The 12,617-nt window shown below is 49.9% G+C and overlaps 1 protein-coding gene across 2 annotated transcripts; it reads left to right on the forward strand.

Moving 5' to 3' along the window:
• The first annotated feature begins 114 nt into the window (after positions 1-114).
• HOXA3 (homeobox A3) lies at positions 115-12,116 on the forward strand. 2 transcript variants are annotated; one of them, XM_069088667.1, is made up of 3 exons: positions 115-472; positions 8,083-8,741; positions 10,323-12,116. In XM_069088667.1, exons 2-3 carry the CDS (start codon positions 8,204-8,206, stop codon positions 11,093-11,095), a joined length of 1,311 nt encoding a protein of 436 aa, XP_068944768.1. In that variant the 5' UTR covers positions 115-472; positions 8,083-8,203; the 3' UTR covers positions 11,096-12,116. The 2 variants fall into 2 exon arrangements, with proteins under 2 accessions (XP_068944768.1, XP_068944769.1); XM_069088668.1 differs by lacking the exon at positions 115-472 and adding an exon at positions 7,245-7,436.
• Positions 12,117-12,617: the final 501 nt, after the last annotated feature.

Genomic DNA, 12,617 nt, shown 5'->3' on the forward strand with positions numbered 1-12,617 from the left:
TCTCTCTCTCTCTCTCTCTCTCTCTCTCTCTCCCCCCTCCTCCCCCTCCCTCTCTCTCCCCCTCTCTCCCCCTCCCTCTCCTCCCTCGCTCCCTACCCCCTTCCCCCCCCCCCCCTCGGGTTCTGTTCTGCTTGAAAATCTAGTTCCTTCAATGATTCCCTATTTCAAATAAAAGGATTTAAGTTGACGCGTGACCACGTGAGCACATAATGCAGAGCATTATTGTGGCATTTGGAGCGGACACCGAGGCGGGCTTCGTCTGTGATTACGTGATCCCAGATTCTGTTTAGAACGAGAGCTTTCTTCACCACCACCCCCTATGTCCTTACCCCCCCCCCCCTTCTTCTCTTTTTCCCCTTCTCCTCCTCAGAGAGCTTTCTGTGCCGGCTGCAGTATTCTAGGGCTCATGGAAAGATTACTGCCGAGCTGATGGGACCCGAGGCTTCGGGAGGAGGATGGATTTGGTTTTAAGGTATTTCCGTTGATTGTTCGCTTCTTCGATAAATTATTGCTGATTGAGGCAAAGGTCAGCCCCAGAGGCTCAAGGGAATATTCGGAGCTGATTGCTGTGTGTGTTCTTTCCCCCTTTGTCTTGATTCAGAACTGAAAATCGTCCCGAACTCCCTGGTTAGCGCAGTGAAGCTAGAGTTTCTTTTCCAGGAAAGTCTGTGTGGGTGGGTAGGTGGAGGAGACGAGATCTGGGGACTGCTCTCTTGGCCTCATCCCTCTAAGGAGACTTCTTTCACTCTTCAGAGTGCTATCCTTTCTAGAACATGTCCTACTTCCAGGAGCTCGCCCGAAGGCAGATCCTGAAGCTAAGACCTGGGCAGTTCGGTTTTGGTTGATGTGTTTGTCCAGTGGAGGACTGGAGGGTGGGAGTGAGGGGCCCTCTGGTCTGTTTTGTTGGAGACGGTGGAGTCGTTGTGTCTACTATAGCTGGTGGAGCGGGGAGAGGGAACTGGCTGAAAGCAGGGCTGCTTCCATCTTCTCTGTGATGGGTCTCACTCCTCTGTTTACTATTAGGTGCTAGGCTTACACGATTTCCTGGAAACAGTAGAGAGGAAGTACAAATTGGGGAGAGTGACTCCATTGTTTTCTTCTCTCTGTTCTGTGCATCTGAGATGGGATGGGAAATTGAACAATCTCAGTTTGAAGAGAGAGAAAAAGAAAAAAGGAATAGGTAGGTTGTGGACAGGGGCCTCCAGCTTTGGTTTCTCCTTAAAACTGTAGAGGAGGGGGCGAACCCTGGGCTTGGAAAGATCTGAGGAAAAGAAAAGGACCCTGGACCCACTTCTCTCTCCTCGAACAGTAGGACATGGTCCCTGTTCGCCTTGTTCGAAGAAGACATTAAGTTGGGAGACTTTAGGCCCGGCCCCCAGGTCCTCGGCCGAAGTATGTAGTGGACAGCTGGGGGAAGCAGGCAGAAGGGAACTAGAGCCGAGCTGAGATTTGTGGCGCTCCGAGGTGCCTGGCAGACACTCTCTACCCGAGGGAAGGATGCTACTGAGAACTTAACCTGTTTGCCCCAAATTCCTGGACAGTATCTCCACCTCCGGCTCTAAACTTGCTTTGGGGACACAAAACAATCTTGGGACTCATGAGGAAGCAGGCTGGTCTGTGGTACTCCCTGACTGCAGGGAAGGGATGGTTGGGAAGGACTTTGGAAGCAGATCTGAACAAAAGCTTCCATTCTTTTCCATTTTCCTTCTTTTCACTCCATCTTCAATTTTTTAAAAAGTCTAATCAAGTTTCCCAGCTTGAGCGGTGTTTTCTCTCCCCCCTCCCCCTCTAGCAAGGACACCTCATCCGCTCCCCATTGCCGATTTCATAGGTAAACATGTTTTACAGCGGCTATTTTAAGTGGCCTAAAACGCCCCCTTGAAAATAAAATGTAAACTTTAATTGCAGTTCAATTACTTGTCAGCATTTCATATGATTTATCACCCAGTTCTGGCGCGTTTTTGACCCAGTTAAGGACTCATAAATAATATAGTTTCACTGGGAAGAAAGTGAGAGCAAGCCGAGGTTTGCAGAGCCGGCCTTTATTATCTGTTCAGTGCTGGAGAGTCAAATGGATATCAAATGAGCCTCTGCTGGCCGGATCTCCTCTAAGAGAGCATCCACACAGAACAAAACGTGGTAGAAACAGTTTACAGAATTGCTTCCCCGGAAAAGGGAAGGAGATGCAGCCAGAGCAGATTGAGAATTTCCTTCCCACAGGCACGGCTTTGTCACCCCTATCTTAGAAATGGGGGGATGTATGTTTCATCCCGAGTTTTCCTGCCCCGGGTGGGATTTCCATAACCGATTCTTGCCAGCAAAAATTCCTCTCTTTCACCCCCTCGGATCTGGAACGCCTCTAAAAGGAAGCGCTCCCTAGCTTATATCGGGAAATCGAGCTCCTAGCAGCTTGGTCCCCTTGCAGATGAAACCCCGAAGAGAAGATTGGAAGGACCCTCAATTTTCTCAGAAGGTTTGATTTTCTTCTCTTCGAAAACCCAGAAATTGTAGCTTTCTCAGTCTGCAGGCCGGGGGGAAAATCTGGGGTTCCCTTAATCTACTTGTCCCTCAGGAAAAAAGGAAGCTGGTTGAATTCACAAGAAAGATCGAGAGAAAATGGAAAAAGATCGAGAGAAAAAAAGCAAAAGAAATTTGGCTTTGCGAGGTCGAGAGCAGATCCAGGGACTGGTGGGGCGGGGGTTGGGGAGTGGGGGGAAAAATCTCTGAACCGATAAATCATTTTAAGGCAATTGGTTTTATTTTTGTTGTTATTGTTTTAAAATAAACAAAAACCAAACCAATTACGAAGTAAAAACCTTAACCACAGATGAACAAACTGATTGTTAGAAATCAACCATTAATCCTTTCAAAGTATCCATTTCTTTAAGTGACTTAGGGAAGGGCACCCGTCCGCATCCCTGACCACCTTATTCCTCAGCTACCGGCACACCTTGCCCCTCCTTCCCTGCCTATGGCCCACGACTGGCCCGAGCACAAAAAGCCAACGAATAAAGCACCTTCGTCTGTCCAGGAACCCTATTTTGCCGGTTCGGAGGTGCGCGCCGGGAAGCTGAAAGATGCCTCGCATCCTAGGCTATCTATCTGAGATTACCTCCTTCCCGGGCAGGTCTTTAGCTGGGGACGTGGAGGGTGATTAGAGGCACCCTAGTAGTCTCGGGAGTGGACTTCCTAGAGTCTTCTCACGGCATGCTCAATTCCAAAAGAACTCAGAGTGGGGAGAGACATCTCCTCCCTGAGCAGCCCATCTCTCTGCCCTGTCCCACCTCTAACCCAGGTCCCCGGCTGCTTAGCGTCCTGTTCTTCTTGTCCTAGGTTCCTCGCAGCTTTTTTTTCGTTCCTTCTAGCTAGCTTAGCTGAAACCGGGCAGCAAGTTGCATCAGCACTTTGGAGGAGAAAGTGCGGGGTTGATTATTGACCTACGGCTCCTTTCTTCCAGGGAAATATCCAACCTGGGGGTGGGCTGATGGCTTGAAGAGAAAATGCAGGCCAGCGGATTTTTCGGCCCCCTCTCGCCTCGCCTCCTACGCGACCCGGCTTCTCCTTTCATGTTGGGCCGTCGCAATATGCCATAAGGAGCAAGTGTTTTCTGTTTTAGTTCTCTGTTTACAGCTTTGGTGCATGAAGTCATAAATCTTGCCTGGCCATAAATGACAAAAAACCATTGGTATGCATGAGCGGCCGCCCTGGCCTGAGAGCGCTTTCGCATAGCTCCCTTTCCCCTGGCTTTGTTTTTGCTCTAAGGTGACACTTTGGCTCCTTGCAAGTTTAAACATACTATTTATATTTTTAACACCTTCCTTTGAGAAGGATGAGACCGCTGACGCCTTGTAATTACGCAAAAATCTCTATTTCTCCCTTGCTGCCACACAGGACACCCACCAGGCCAACAGAAATTGGCCTTCTGTGGTCCTACTGTAATGCTCCGCTCAGCTGTAGGCACACTTGGGAAAGGGAATGAATGTCTACTCTGAAGGGGATATACCAAAAGTGAATCCCACCACTCCCCACCCCTCAGCAAAGCCGAAGAACAGCTTGTAGCTTGCGTTGGGAGTAGTACAATATACACCATCTATGCCATTACACACCAGCGTTTAAGCCGTACCTAGTCTAGATTAGAGAAGAGTGTAGACACAGGCACACACATGAGAGAGCCTAGGTGAGCCCCATTGCACATCTCAGGCGCTGAGGCCGGAGTGGCATGGAAATGTGCGTTTTCCTGCCTCCGCCTTCTCCCTATTCCTTCTGAAGCTGAAACTGCTGAGATACTTTCTGACTAAAAATACAGCCAAATCCAGCTAAGATGAAACCATTGACCCTAGCAAGATTCTGACCCCTATCAGCTCTCAGTAAAAGCTGGGGAAACGGAGGCCCACTTCTCTGGAAGTTGGGGATGGTGAAGGGGCAAGTACACCTTCGGAAGTTAGCCACTTAGAGGCTCAGGGAAACTTTGGGGCCCCCCACCCTAGTTCCTTTCCCCCCTCCCTCAATGACTGCTCACTGTCTTAGGAGGTTTCTCAAACAGATTCATAAGAAATAAAGACCCTGGTGAGAAAGCCCCTTTGTGAGAGCTGTTTGTCTTCATTAGCATAATTTTCCTGGACTTTAGTGACGCCTCAGAGCAGGGAGGGGGTGGGGATGAGGAGGTGGGGGTGGGGGGAAGCTGCCCTCTTTTACTCGTTCACTCCCTCTCTCTTCTCACTCTTCAGCTTCCTCAATCCCCATCCCCCACTCCGGCCCGAGCTTCCCCCGTCGGCTTTGCCTCTCCCCCACCCCCACCCCCACCCCCCACCCCGACCAGACGCTGCCGCTCCGCGTGTAATATTCATAAGAAACATACCCACCTCGGTGCCACTACCCTAGGAAAAGCCCCGCGTGGCGATAGCTCTTATCTCGGGGCCCCGGCTGCTGCCCTCAGGAAGGGCAGGGAGGGAGTGCTAGGGGAGGGGGTGGGGTGGGGGGGAGGGGGGGTCCGAGCCGCCCCAGCCAGCCCTTGGCGAGTCGTGCAGGAGCAGCGAGTGGAGTCACGCCTCTCCTCGCGTCCTGGGCTCCGGGGTCTTCCTCCCGGCGGCTGATGCCTGGAGCTGGTGCCCATCTCGATCGAGCCGGAGGGGACCTGGGCCGGGGCAGCGGGGCTGCGGGCGGGCGGGCCGGCCGGGAGCACGGGAGGAGGGTGCCTGCCTCCTTCCGCGTCCGTCGTCAGAAGTTAAGGTAAGCTGGGCCACAGGCCGCCGCCGCCGCCGCAGCCGCTGCTATCAGTGCTGAATGGCGGAGTTTGTGTCTCGGTGATTTATGGCCACAGACTTAAATCTCGGTTCATGAAGAGTTCACAAGCTGCAGCTTCCTCGCAGGCAGTGACTGATACCCTTAGACTTCGAGTTCAGGCCGTTTCCCCCCACCCCCGCTCCCCCACCCCCACCTCCCATGCCCACTTTCCTCTTGCCCGAACTTTTCTTTTTCGTGGGGATAGGGCAGTGAGGACTCGTGGGGGCTCCTCACACCTGGCTCCCCCTTCTGATTTGGGATGAGAGCTTGAGGGGGGAGTAGGAGAGCAAGGAGGTGGAGGAGAAAGGAGTCGAAATTTGGCCATATCTAAAAGGAAGACAATAGGGTTGTTCCAGGCAATACATGTAGCCTCTGACTCGCTTTCTGCTCAACTGCACCTGGTTATGGCCCAGAAACAGATTTTTTTTTTTTTTTGCACTAGAATCTTTGCTCAAGCCTTTGTCTTGGGGATGGAGAGGGAATGTCCTGCCAGGCTGACCTCTAACTTCTTCATTAGGAGCCAAACTTGGGGGGGAGGTTGTTCGGGCCCTGAGGGTTGTCTGGGGTCCTCAGACAATAGGGGTAACTTTGGGGTTGGCCCTAGGAAGTGACTCCACATCTTCTGGCTTGTTGTTTTCCTTTTCATTTTAACCAAGCAGTACACAACTTCTCGAAAGCCTTGAAGTTAAGCAGGAACCCGATCTGGCTCGGGATAATGGATTAGCAAGTCACTTGAAGTATTGCACTTTCAAAATCAACTTAATTTTGTTTTATCTAATATCTTGCTGTTCAAGTGTCTGGAGTGATTTTCTTAACCTGACATTGTATTTAACACAAGCCTGGTATCTAAAATATTTACAATGTTAGACATTAACACTGTCAAATGGAATAGGAACCCTTTTCAGTAGGAGAACAGGAAATTGTGATATTAAATTCACCACTGGCTTCTACACTATTATTTAAGATTTGATTTTCTTCCAGTTGTGCTATCTGGATCTTCTCATCTATTTCCAAGGGCTAAACAATACTCCGGAGCCTAGGGCTCACACACAATCACTTTGGGCAAGGGATGCTGTAATTTTTAATTGAGGTGCTGGAAAATTAATTGTGCCTGCTTTCCAGATGTTGATCAGATTGTTGGCTTAATAATAAAATCCAAAGGAGCAGATTATTAAAAAACGAAATCAGAATCACCCACTAATAGAGGTACTGTTAAAAAAATAAAAAAGCTTGAACAGTGCTTGCTATCCCCTTGTAGTCTTGAACAACTTGGAATGCAAATATATACAATTAGGGCTGAAATGGCCATTTCCCCCTCCACAAGTAGGTCATTATTACTTTCTTAAGTGCCCAGAGGAAATAGCATTAATGTTGTGTGTGTTTACACATGTATGCGGTAGGAGTGGAAGGAACTTTTCTAAGTTGGTAACAAGAGGTTAGATTTGTTAAGACTGGAAACCCAAAGAAACTCTGCATCTCAGTTCCCAGAGCACCCTTTCCACTCCAAATCTCAGTTAACTCTTGCATCCCATCTTTAATTGGTTATTGGGAGACAGGTAAAGTAATGGAGTTAGCAAACAACTTTGAAAACAACAAAAAACGACTGAGGAACTGAAAGAGTGATTTCTGGTTTGTCTTTCCATCCCATCTTCCTGAGCCAAATGACCCCCATACATCAAATTACATAGCAGTTTCCAAGACAGAGCCTATTATCGTTAAGTTGGAACGAAAGTTCAATCGGTGGTCATGGAGATGAACGCTGGTTTTTCAGGTTCCTGGTGGGTTCTCCCCCTCTAATCCATCATGTTTTAACAGGTAGAATTTGGTAGGTGCCATGAAAAAGCCAGCACCTCAGACATTCCTGGGAGGCAGGGATGGGGTGCCTTTTGCTTTGGAAGACTGCTCTGAGGGTGGTTGCTGAGTCCAGGGGACCTGGGAGCTGGGATTGTGGAAGAAAAAAAAGGGGGGAGAAAAGATTAGCTCCCTAGTTTGAATTGTGACTTAATTCGAATGGAGGAGAAGGAAAGTTTGTTGATGTTCCCTTCAATTTCTCCGAACCAGAGTGAATCTGGAGCCCCTCAGGGGTAGTTTGATGAAAAAGGTGGTAAATAGCCCAGAATATGAGATCTTTGACATTGGACTGGGCCTGCAAGGTTGGTTTCCTTCTATCCCAAAGAGACAAGCATAACTTTAGGAGGTGTAGATGTGTGTGTGTGTGTGTGTGTGATTTTTTTCCTGTGTGTATCTCTGCAAGGAAGAGATGGTGTAGACTAGAGGATAGGAAGAAATGGTGCTGATCTCTTTGGGAAATAGAAACCTTGTCACTAGGACTAGCTAACCAATAGCTTCCTTGAGTCCTCAGCACCTCCTCATAGGGTGAGGGTGACAAGGACCCCACCAGAGAAGATGAGAAAGGAAAGGGGTCAAGATTGTGGCTCTCTGGGTCCTCTCTCTCTGGTGAAGGAAGATCCCAATAGTCCCAGTTCCTTGCTGGCTGGGGAATGAAATCACGAGAGAGGGAGAGAGCTCAAAGCCTGTGCCCACCCCACCCCCAGGTCCCCTCGGCTTGGAAAGCCCCCCAACTCTAGGCCCAAGTTAACCAAATATTGGGAGCTGCCAGTAAATTCCAGCGGCTTTTTATAGCTCGCCTCCCTGCGCCCCGGGCCAAGTCATGCTGCTAAATATTGCTGACCACTTTTTCTTCTACGGCTTTCATGTCAGTTAGCTATTGAAAGTAAGATGGATTTGCACTGAGCCCTCACCGCGCTGCGCTTCTCATCTCTCCCCCCCCCACCCCAGGTCTGTCGGGGGCGGCCATTGGCAGAGGAACGTCACGTGACGGAGGGGGGGGTGCCAATGTTCGGCTTCAAGGGTGTCAAGACCCTGTCAGTGTGTGAAATAAATACTGGGATACAACGAAATGCAAAAAGCGACCTACTACGACAGTTCGGCGATCTACGGCGGCTACCCCTACCAAGGAGCAAACGGCTTCACTTATAATGCGAACCATCAATATCCCCCGCCTTCGGCGCTGGTGGAAAGCGAATACCATCGCCCGGCCTGCTCCCTGCAGTCCCCTGGCAGTGCTGTGGCCCGCCACAAGTCCAATGACATCAGCGAGAGTTGCATGAGAAGCATCGGGGGCCAGGGTGGTCAGGCTCAGGGCCTTCCCGAAACGCAGCAGCCCCCGCAGGCCCCACAGCAGCAGCAGCAGCAGCAGCAGCAGGCTCCACCACCGTCGTCCCAACAGCCCCAGCAGCCGTCTCAGCCCCCTGTTCCTTCGGCTCCATCATCCTCACAGCCCCCTCCCTCTGTCTCACCACCTCAAAATGCCAGCAGCAACTCAGCCCCCACCAAGAGTCCCATGCTTAGTTCACCTACCATGTCCAAACAAATCTTTCCCTGGATGAAAGAGTCTCGTCAAAACACAAAGCAGAAAACCAGCAGCTCCAGTTCAGGTAACCATGGTTGGCATGGCGAGGGATGGTAGTCACCCACCTCCCTTTCCCCCCAAGTTCCCCTTGTTCAGACTGCTTTCTCCTTCCCTCCCTCCACTCCTCCCTGATCCAGAACCAATCTAGCTGAGAGAAGAACACAGGAGTGCATAAACACTCCCATACTTTGGTGTTCTCCCCACCCTGTGGTTTGGGTTTCTTCCATAAACTTTTCAGATTTCTTTTCCCAAGAGAGTGGTTCTCTGAAACTGAGCCTAGGGTACCATCTTTCCCTTTTCCTAGAACCTTGGTGATGGTCAGTACAGCCCTTTCAAGAGGCCAAGAGTAAGAATCTGGCCCCATCCCCTGTCTTTCTGTTAGAGTTCTGATTATGTGGAGGCCTGAGGCCTGGGCCCTTAGCCAGAACACCATCCTGAGCTATACTCTTTCTTCTTTAAAAACATGTCTTTCCTCCTTCCCCCCCTCATTGGCACAGATTTAATACAATCAGCCAGTGACCCCTGGCTGAGGTGTAACTCCAATAAGATGCTTCATGATCACCTGCAGTCACAATCAATGCTTTGCTTATAATCAGATGCTATTTTTCCTCTAGCAGGTTGAGGCTCTGGCTCTCACAGTTCTAATAAACCCATGCTCTGTGTTAGCACAATAAAGTCAGGCCCTGAGAGAAAAAAAGAAGGCAGAGGGGTGGGGAATTGTGGTGTTTGTCATCCTAATGTGAACCACATGGGCCAGAGTGATACAGACCCCAGTGGATGAAAGAGCCCTAGCTGTAGCTTTCAGGCATCTTGTTTACATCTGCCCCCTTTCCAGCTGATGTTGCTTGGAGTAGTTCTAAGCCTGGAGCAAAACATGTTTGACTGGGGATGCCTTGTGGGAGCCCAGGAAGAACAGGGGTGTAAGTAAAATCTTGGGAAAGTCTGGAATGATCACCCCATGCCACATAACCCCCAACTAATGTCTTCAACCCCACCCCCACTGATTTTCTAGGTATATGATACCCATTCAAGGAAAGGGCAAGTTATACTCTCTGATGGCTCTAATCCAGTATTCAGGATGCTTCAGGGCCTTTCTTTCAAGCATGGCTACTTGGATGTCTTCACCCTCACTATACATGCCTGGAGAACTGCAGATCTGAAGCAACTGATGAGAGCATTAAAGCAGGCTACCCTCTTAACTGAGGGGAGGGGAGCTTTGGGGGGGCTTCCTTTTCATCTTGAAGGAGGAAGATAAATTTTACACTACACCGAATTTCATCCTAAAATTTGTTTCAGTGGTCTGTTTCACATTTTCCTTTCACGATTTCCCACAACTATATGTCTTCCTAAAACACCAGAGAGAAAGGCCTTTGTCACCTCGTTTGGAGGGGGATGTCCCTTCAGTTTAGGCTCCCTGGAAAGGAAGCAGGAGGGAGAGGGGCTGGGGAGGAGCAGGCCATGAAGAGAGCACCCCTTTGGGTCAGCTGTCCTAGTCACCTCCCCGTGGTCCCGGGGTATGCCCATGCTCATTGGCTCAGGCTGCAGGGGCGGGGGGCCTCTCTGGCTGGGGAGTACTCATTCTCTTCTTTGTGTGTGATTTGTGTAGGTGAGAGTTGCTCTGGCGATAAAAGCCCCCCGGGGCAGGCATCATCCAAGAGGGCTCGAACAGCTTACACAAGTGCCCAGCTGGTGGAGCTGGAGAAGGAATTTCACTTCAATCGGTATCTGTGTAGGCCCAGGAGGGTCGAGATGGCCAACTTGCTCAACCTTACCGAGAGACAGATCAAAATCTGGTTTCAGAACCGAAGGATGAAATATAAAAAGGATCAGAAGGGCAAGGGCATGATGACTTCCTCCGGGGGGCAATCCCCCAGCCGAAGCCCAGTTCCTCCTGGAGCTGGGGGGTACCTAAACTCTATGCATTCTCTGGTCAACAGTGTTCCTTATGAGCCCCAGTCGCCCCCATCCTTTAGCAAGCCTCATCAGAACACCTATGGCCTCCCCAACTCCTACCCAGCTGCCCTTAACAGCTGCCCACCTCCTCAGAAGCGGTACTCGGGGACTGCCTCGGTCACTCCAGATTATGACCCTCACCCCCTCCAAGGCAACGGTAGTTATGGGACCCCACACTTACAGGGAAGCCCCGTCTTCGTGGGGGGCAACTATGTGGAGCCCATGAGTAATTCCGGGTCTTCCATCTTTGGCCTGACTCATCTCCCCCACCCTGTCTCAGCCAACATGGACTATGGTGGGGCTGGGCCCATAGCCAACAACCATCATCACGGACCTTGTGAGCCCCACCCCACTTACACAGACCTTACAGCTCACCATCCTTCTCAGGGAAGAATTCAGGAGGCGCCCAAACTGACCCATCTGTGATGGACCTCGGGGTTCAGTGGACACAAAGTCAACCCACTTCTTTCTTTTCAGTTCTGTTGTGTTTTTTTTTTTTGCTTTCTTTTTTTAATGGTCCTTCCTTCCCTGACTCTCTTTCTCCTTTCTCCCCTCCCCCACCCCTTCTTTTGTTTTCTTGGGTAAAGCCTTTTTATAGTTTATATGACGTAGCAATATTCGTTGCTTGAATGGCTCTAGAGTTTCCATGGTGATGTTTATCTGCCCCCAGCTCAAGTCCTCTGGCTCTCCTTGGCTGGGGTGGTGGGGCGAGAGGAGGGGGCTTCCTTCCTTCACCTTTACTCTTTTATCAGAAACAGGGTATATGAACAAATTTTCTAGCTGAGTTCTTCAATGTGAATTTGTTCGTACATTATGGCTCCCGAGGGGAAGCGATTAAGTTGTGTTTTATTATTATTAATTTTTATTTTTAGTTGTTTTTTTATTGCACTTCTTTTAAAGAGCGAGAAAGGATATCAAAGGGCGCTTTGAAACAGGGTCTCCCTGGACAATAATGAATCTGTGTCCGTCTCTCGATGTGTGTATGCTGGCGAACAGTCAGATTTATTTATATTTTTTGCAAACATTGAGTAATCTAAGTGTTTAAATATTATTTATCCCCATCCGTTCATATTTATATTAAAAAATCTCCCCTGCCCCTCAGATCTCTACCCTAATTGTTCAGGAGCTCTCCTCTGACCTTTTGTTCAGTAACACATTGGCGTCCTACGACAGTTGCTTCGAAAGGGAAAGAGAATTCCTTTACCAAGATGGTAACAATTGTGACAAAACCAGAGAGAAGCCACCTTTTTGCTTTTTTGCTTTTTTCCAACCGTAGTTTATGCTTGTAACCTCGGGCTAAACGGAACAACTCCCCCCCCCCCCCCCAATGTGTAAAAGTGAAAAAAAAATCCAATATTTGTTTCGAGAGGTCTCCATTCCTTGCTGCTCACGTTCTGAAAAGAAAAAAAAACAATAAAAAAAAAAAATAAAGTTTTTATTCTGACTAATTCAGTTTTCAGAACGTGTTCTTTGGCCGATATTGGGGGCGACTCACGCCCAGGAGAAGGGAGGCAAGGCACAGGTAATCAAAGGCGTCGTCCCCTCCGCCCACCTCTTCCTCAATCCCCGAATACCCCCCTGTCTCAGCCTCCTTCAGCCCCCTCCCGAACAGGGCCGTGGGAGCCAGCTTTGGCCTAGGGCTGGCCTTGGGGTGCTGTTAGAAGAGAGTCCGATATACTAGAGCTTGACTGGTTCAGGGCTGCTCTTCCGAGCTGCCAGTCCCCGGGTAGGAGCCACAGTCTCCCTGGAGCTCGCAAGCCGGGAACAAAGCGCCGCGATCACAGGTGCTGGTGCTGGGCCCGAGAAGCTGCGGGAGTCGGGGAGGGGGGGGGGGCAATGGGGGCGGGGATGGAGATTCACCACTCCTTTCTCGAAGAGGAAGGAAGGAAGGCGATCGCCATCTTCTCTTGAGAGCCTTTCTCTTTCCCTTTCTCTCTCGGTGTATCTC

This window comes from Petaurus breviceps, unplaced genomic scaffold (genome assembly GCF_028583685.1).
Source record: "Petaurus breviceps papuanus isolate PSGF00001 unplaced genomic scaffold, PetGlider_PUasm1.0 185, whole genome shotgun sequence".
Lineage (NCBI taxonomy): Eukaryota > Metazoa > Chordata > Mammalia > Diprotodontia > Petauridae > Petaurus > Petaurus breviceps.

Excerpts from the sequence above, each read along its gene's own strand:
- HOXA3 (XM_069088667.1), top strand. The coding sequence starts at position 8,204 with ATGCAAAAAGCGACCTACTACGACAGTTCGGCGATCTACGGCGGCTAC. Across the intron at positions 8,742-10,322 it reads AACCAGCAGCTCCAGTTCAG|GTGAGAGTTGCTCTGGCGAT; the intron begins GTAACCATGGTT and ends TGATTTGTGTAG.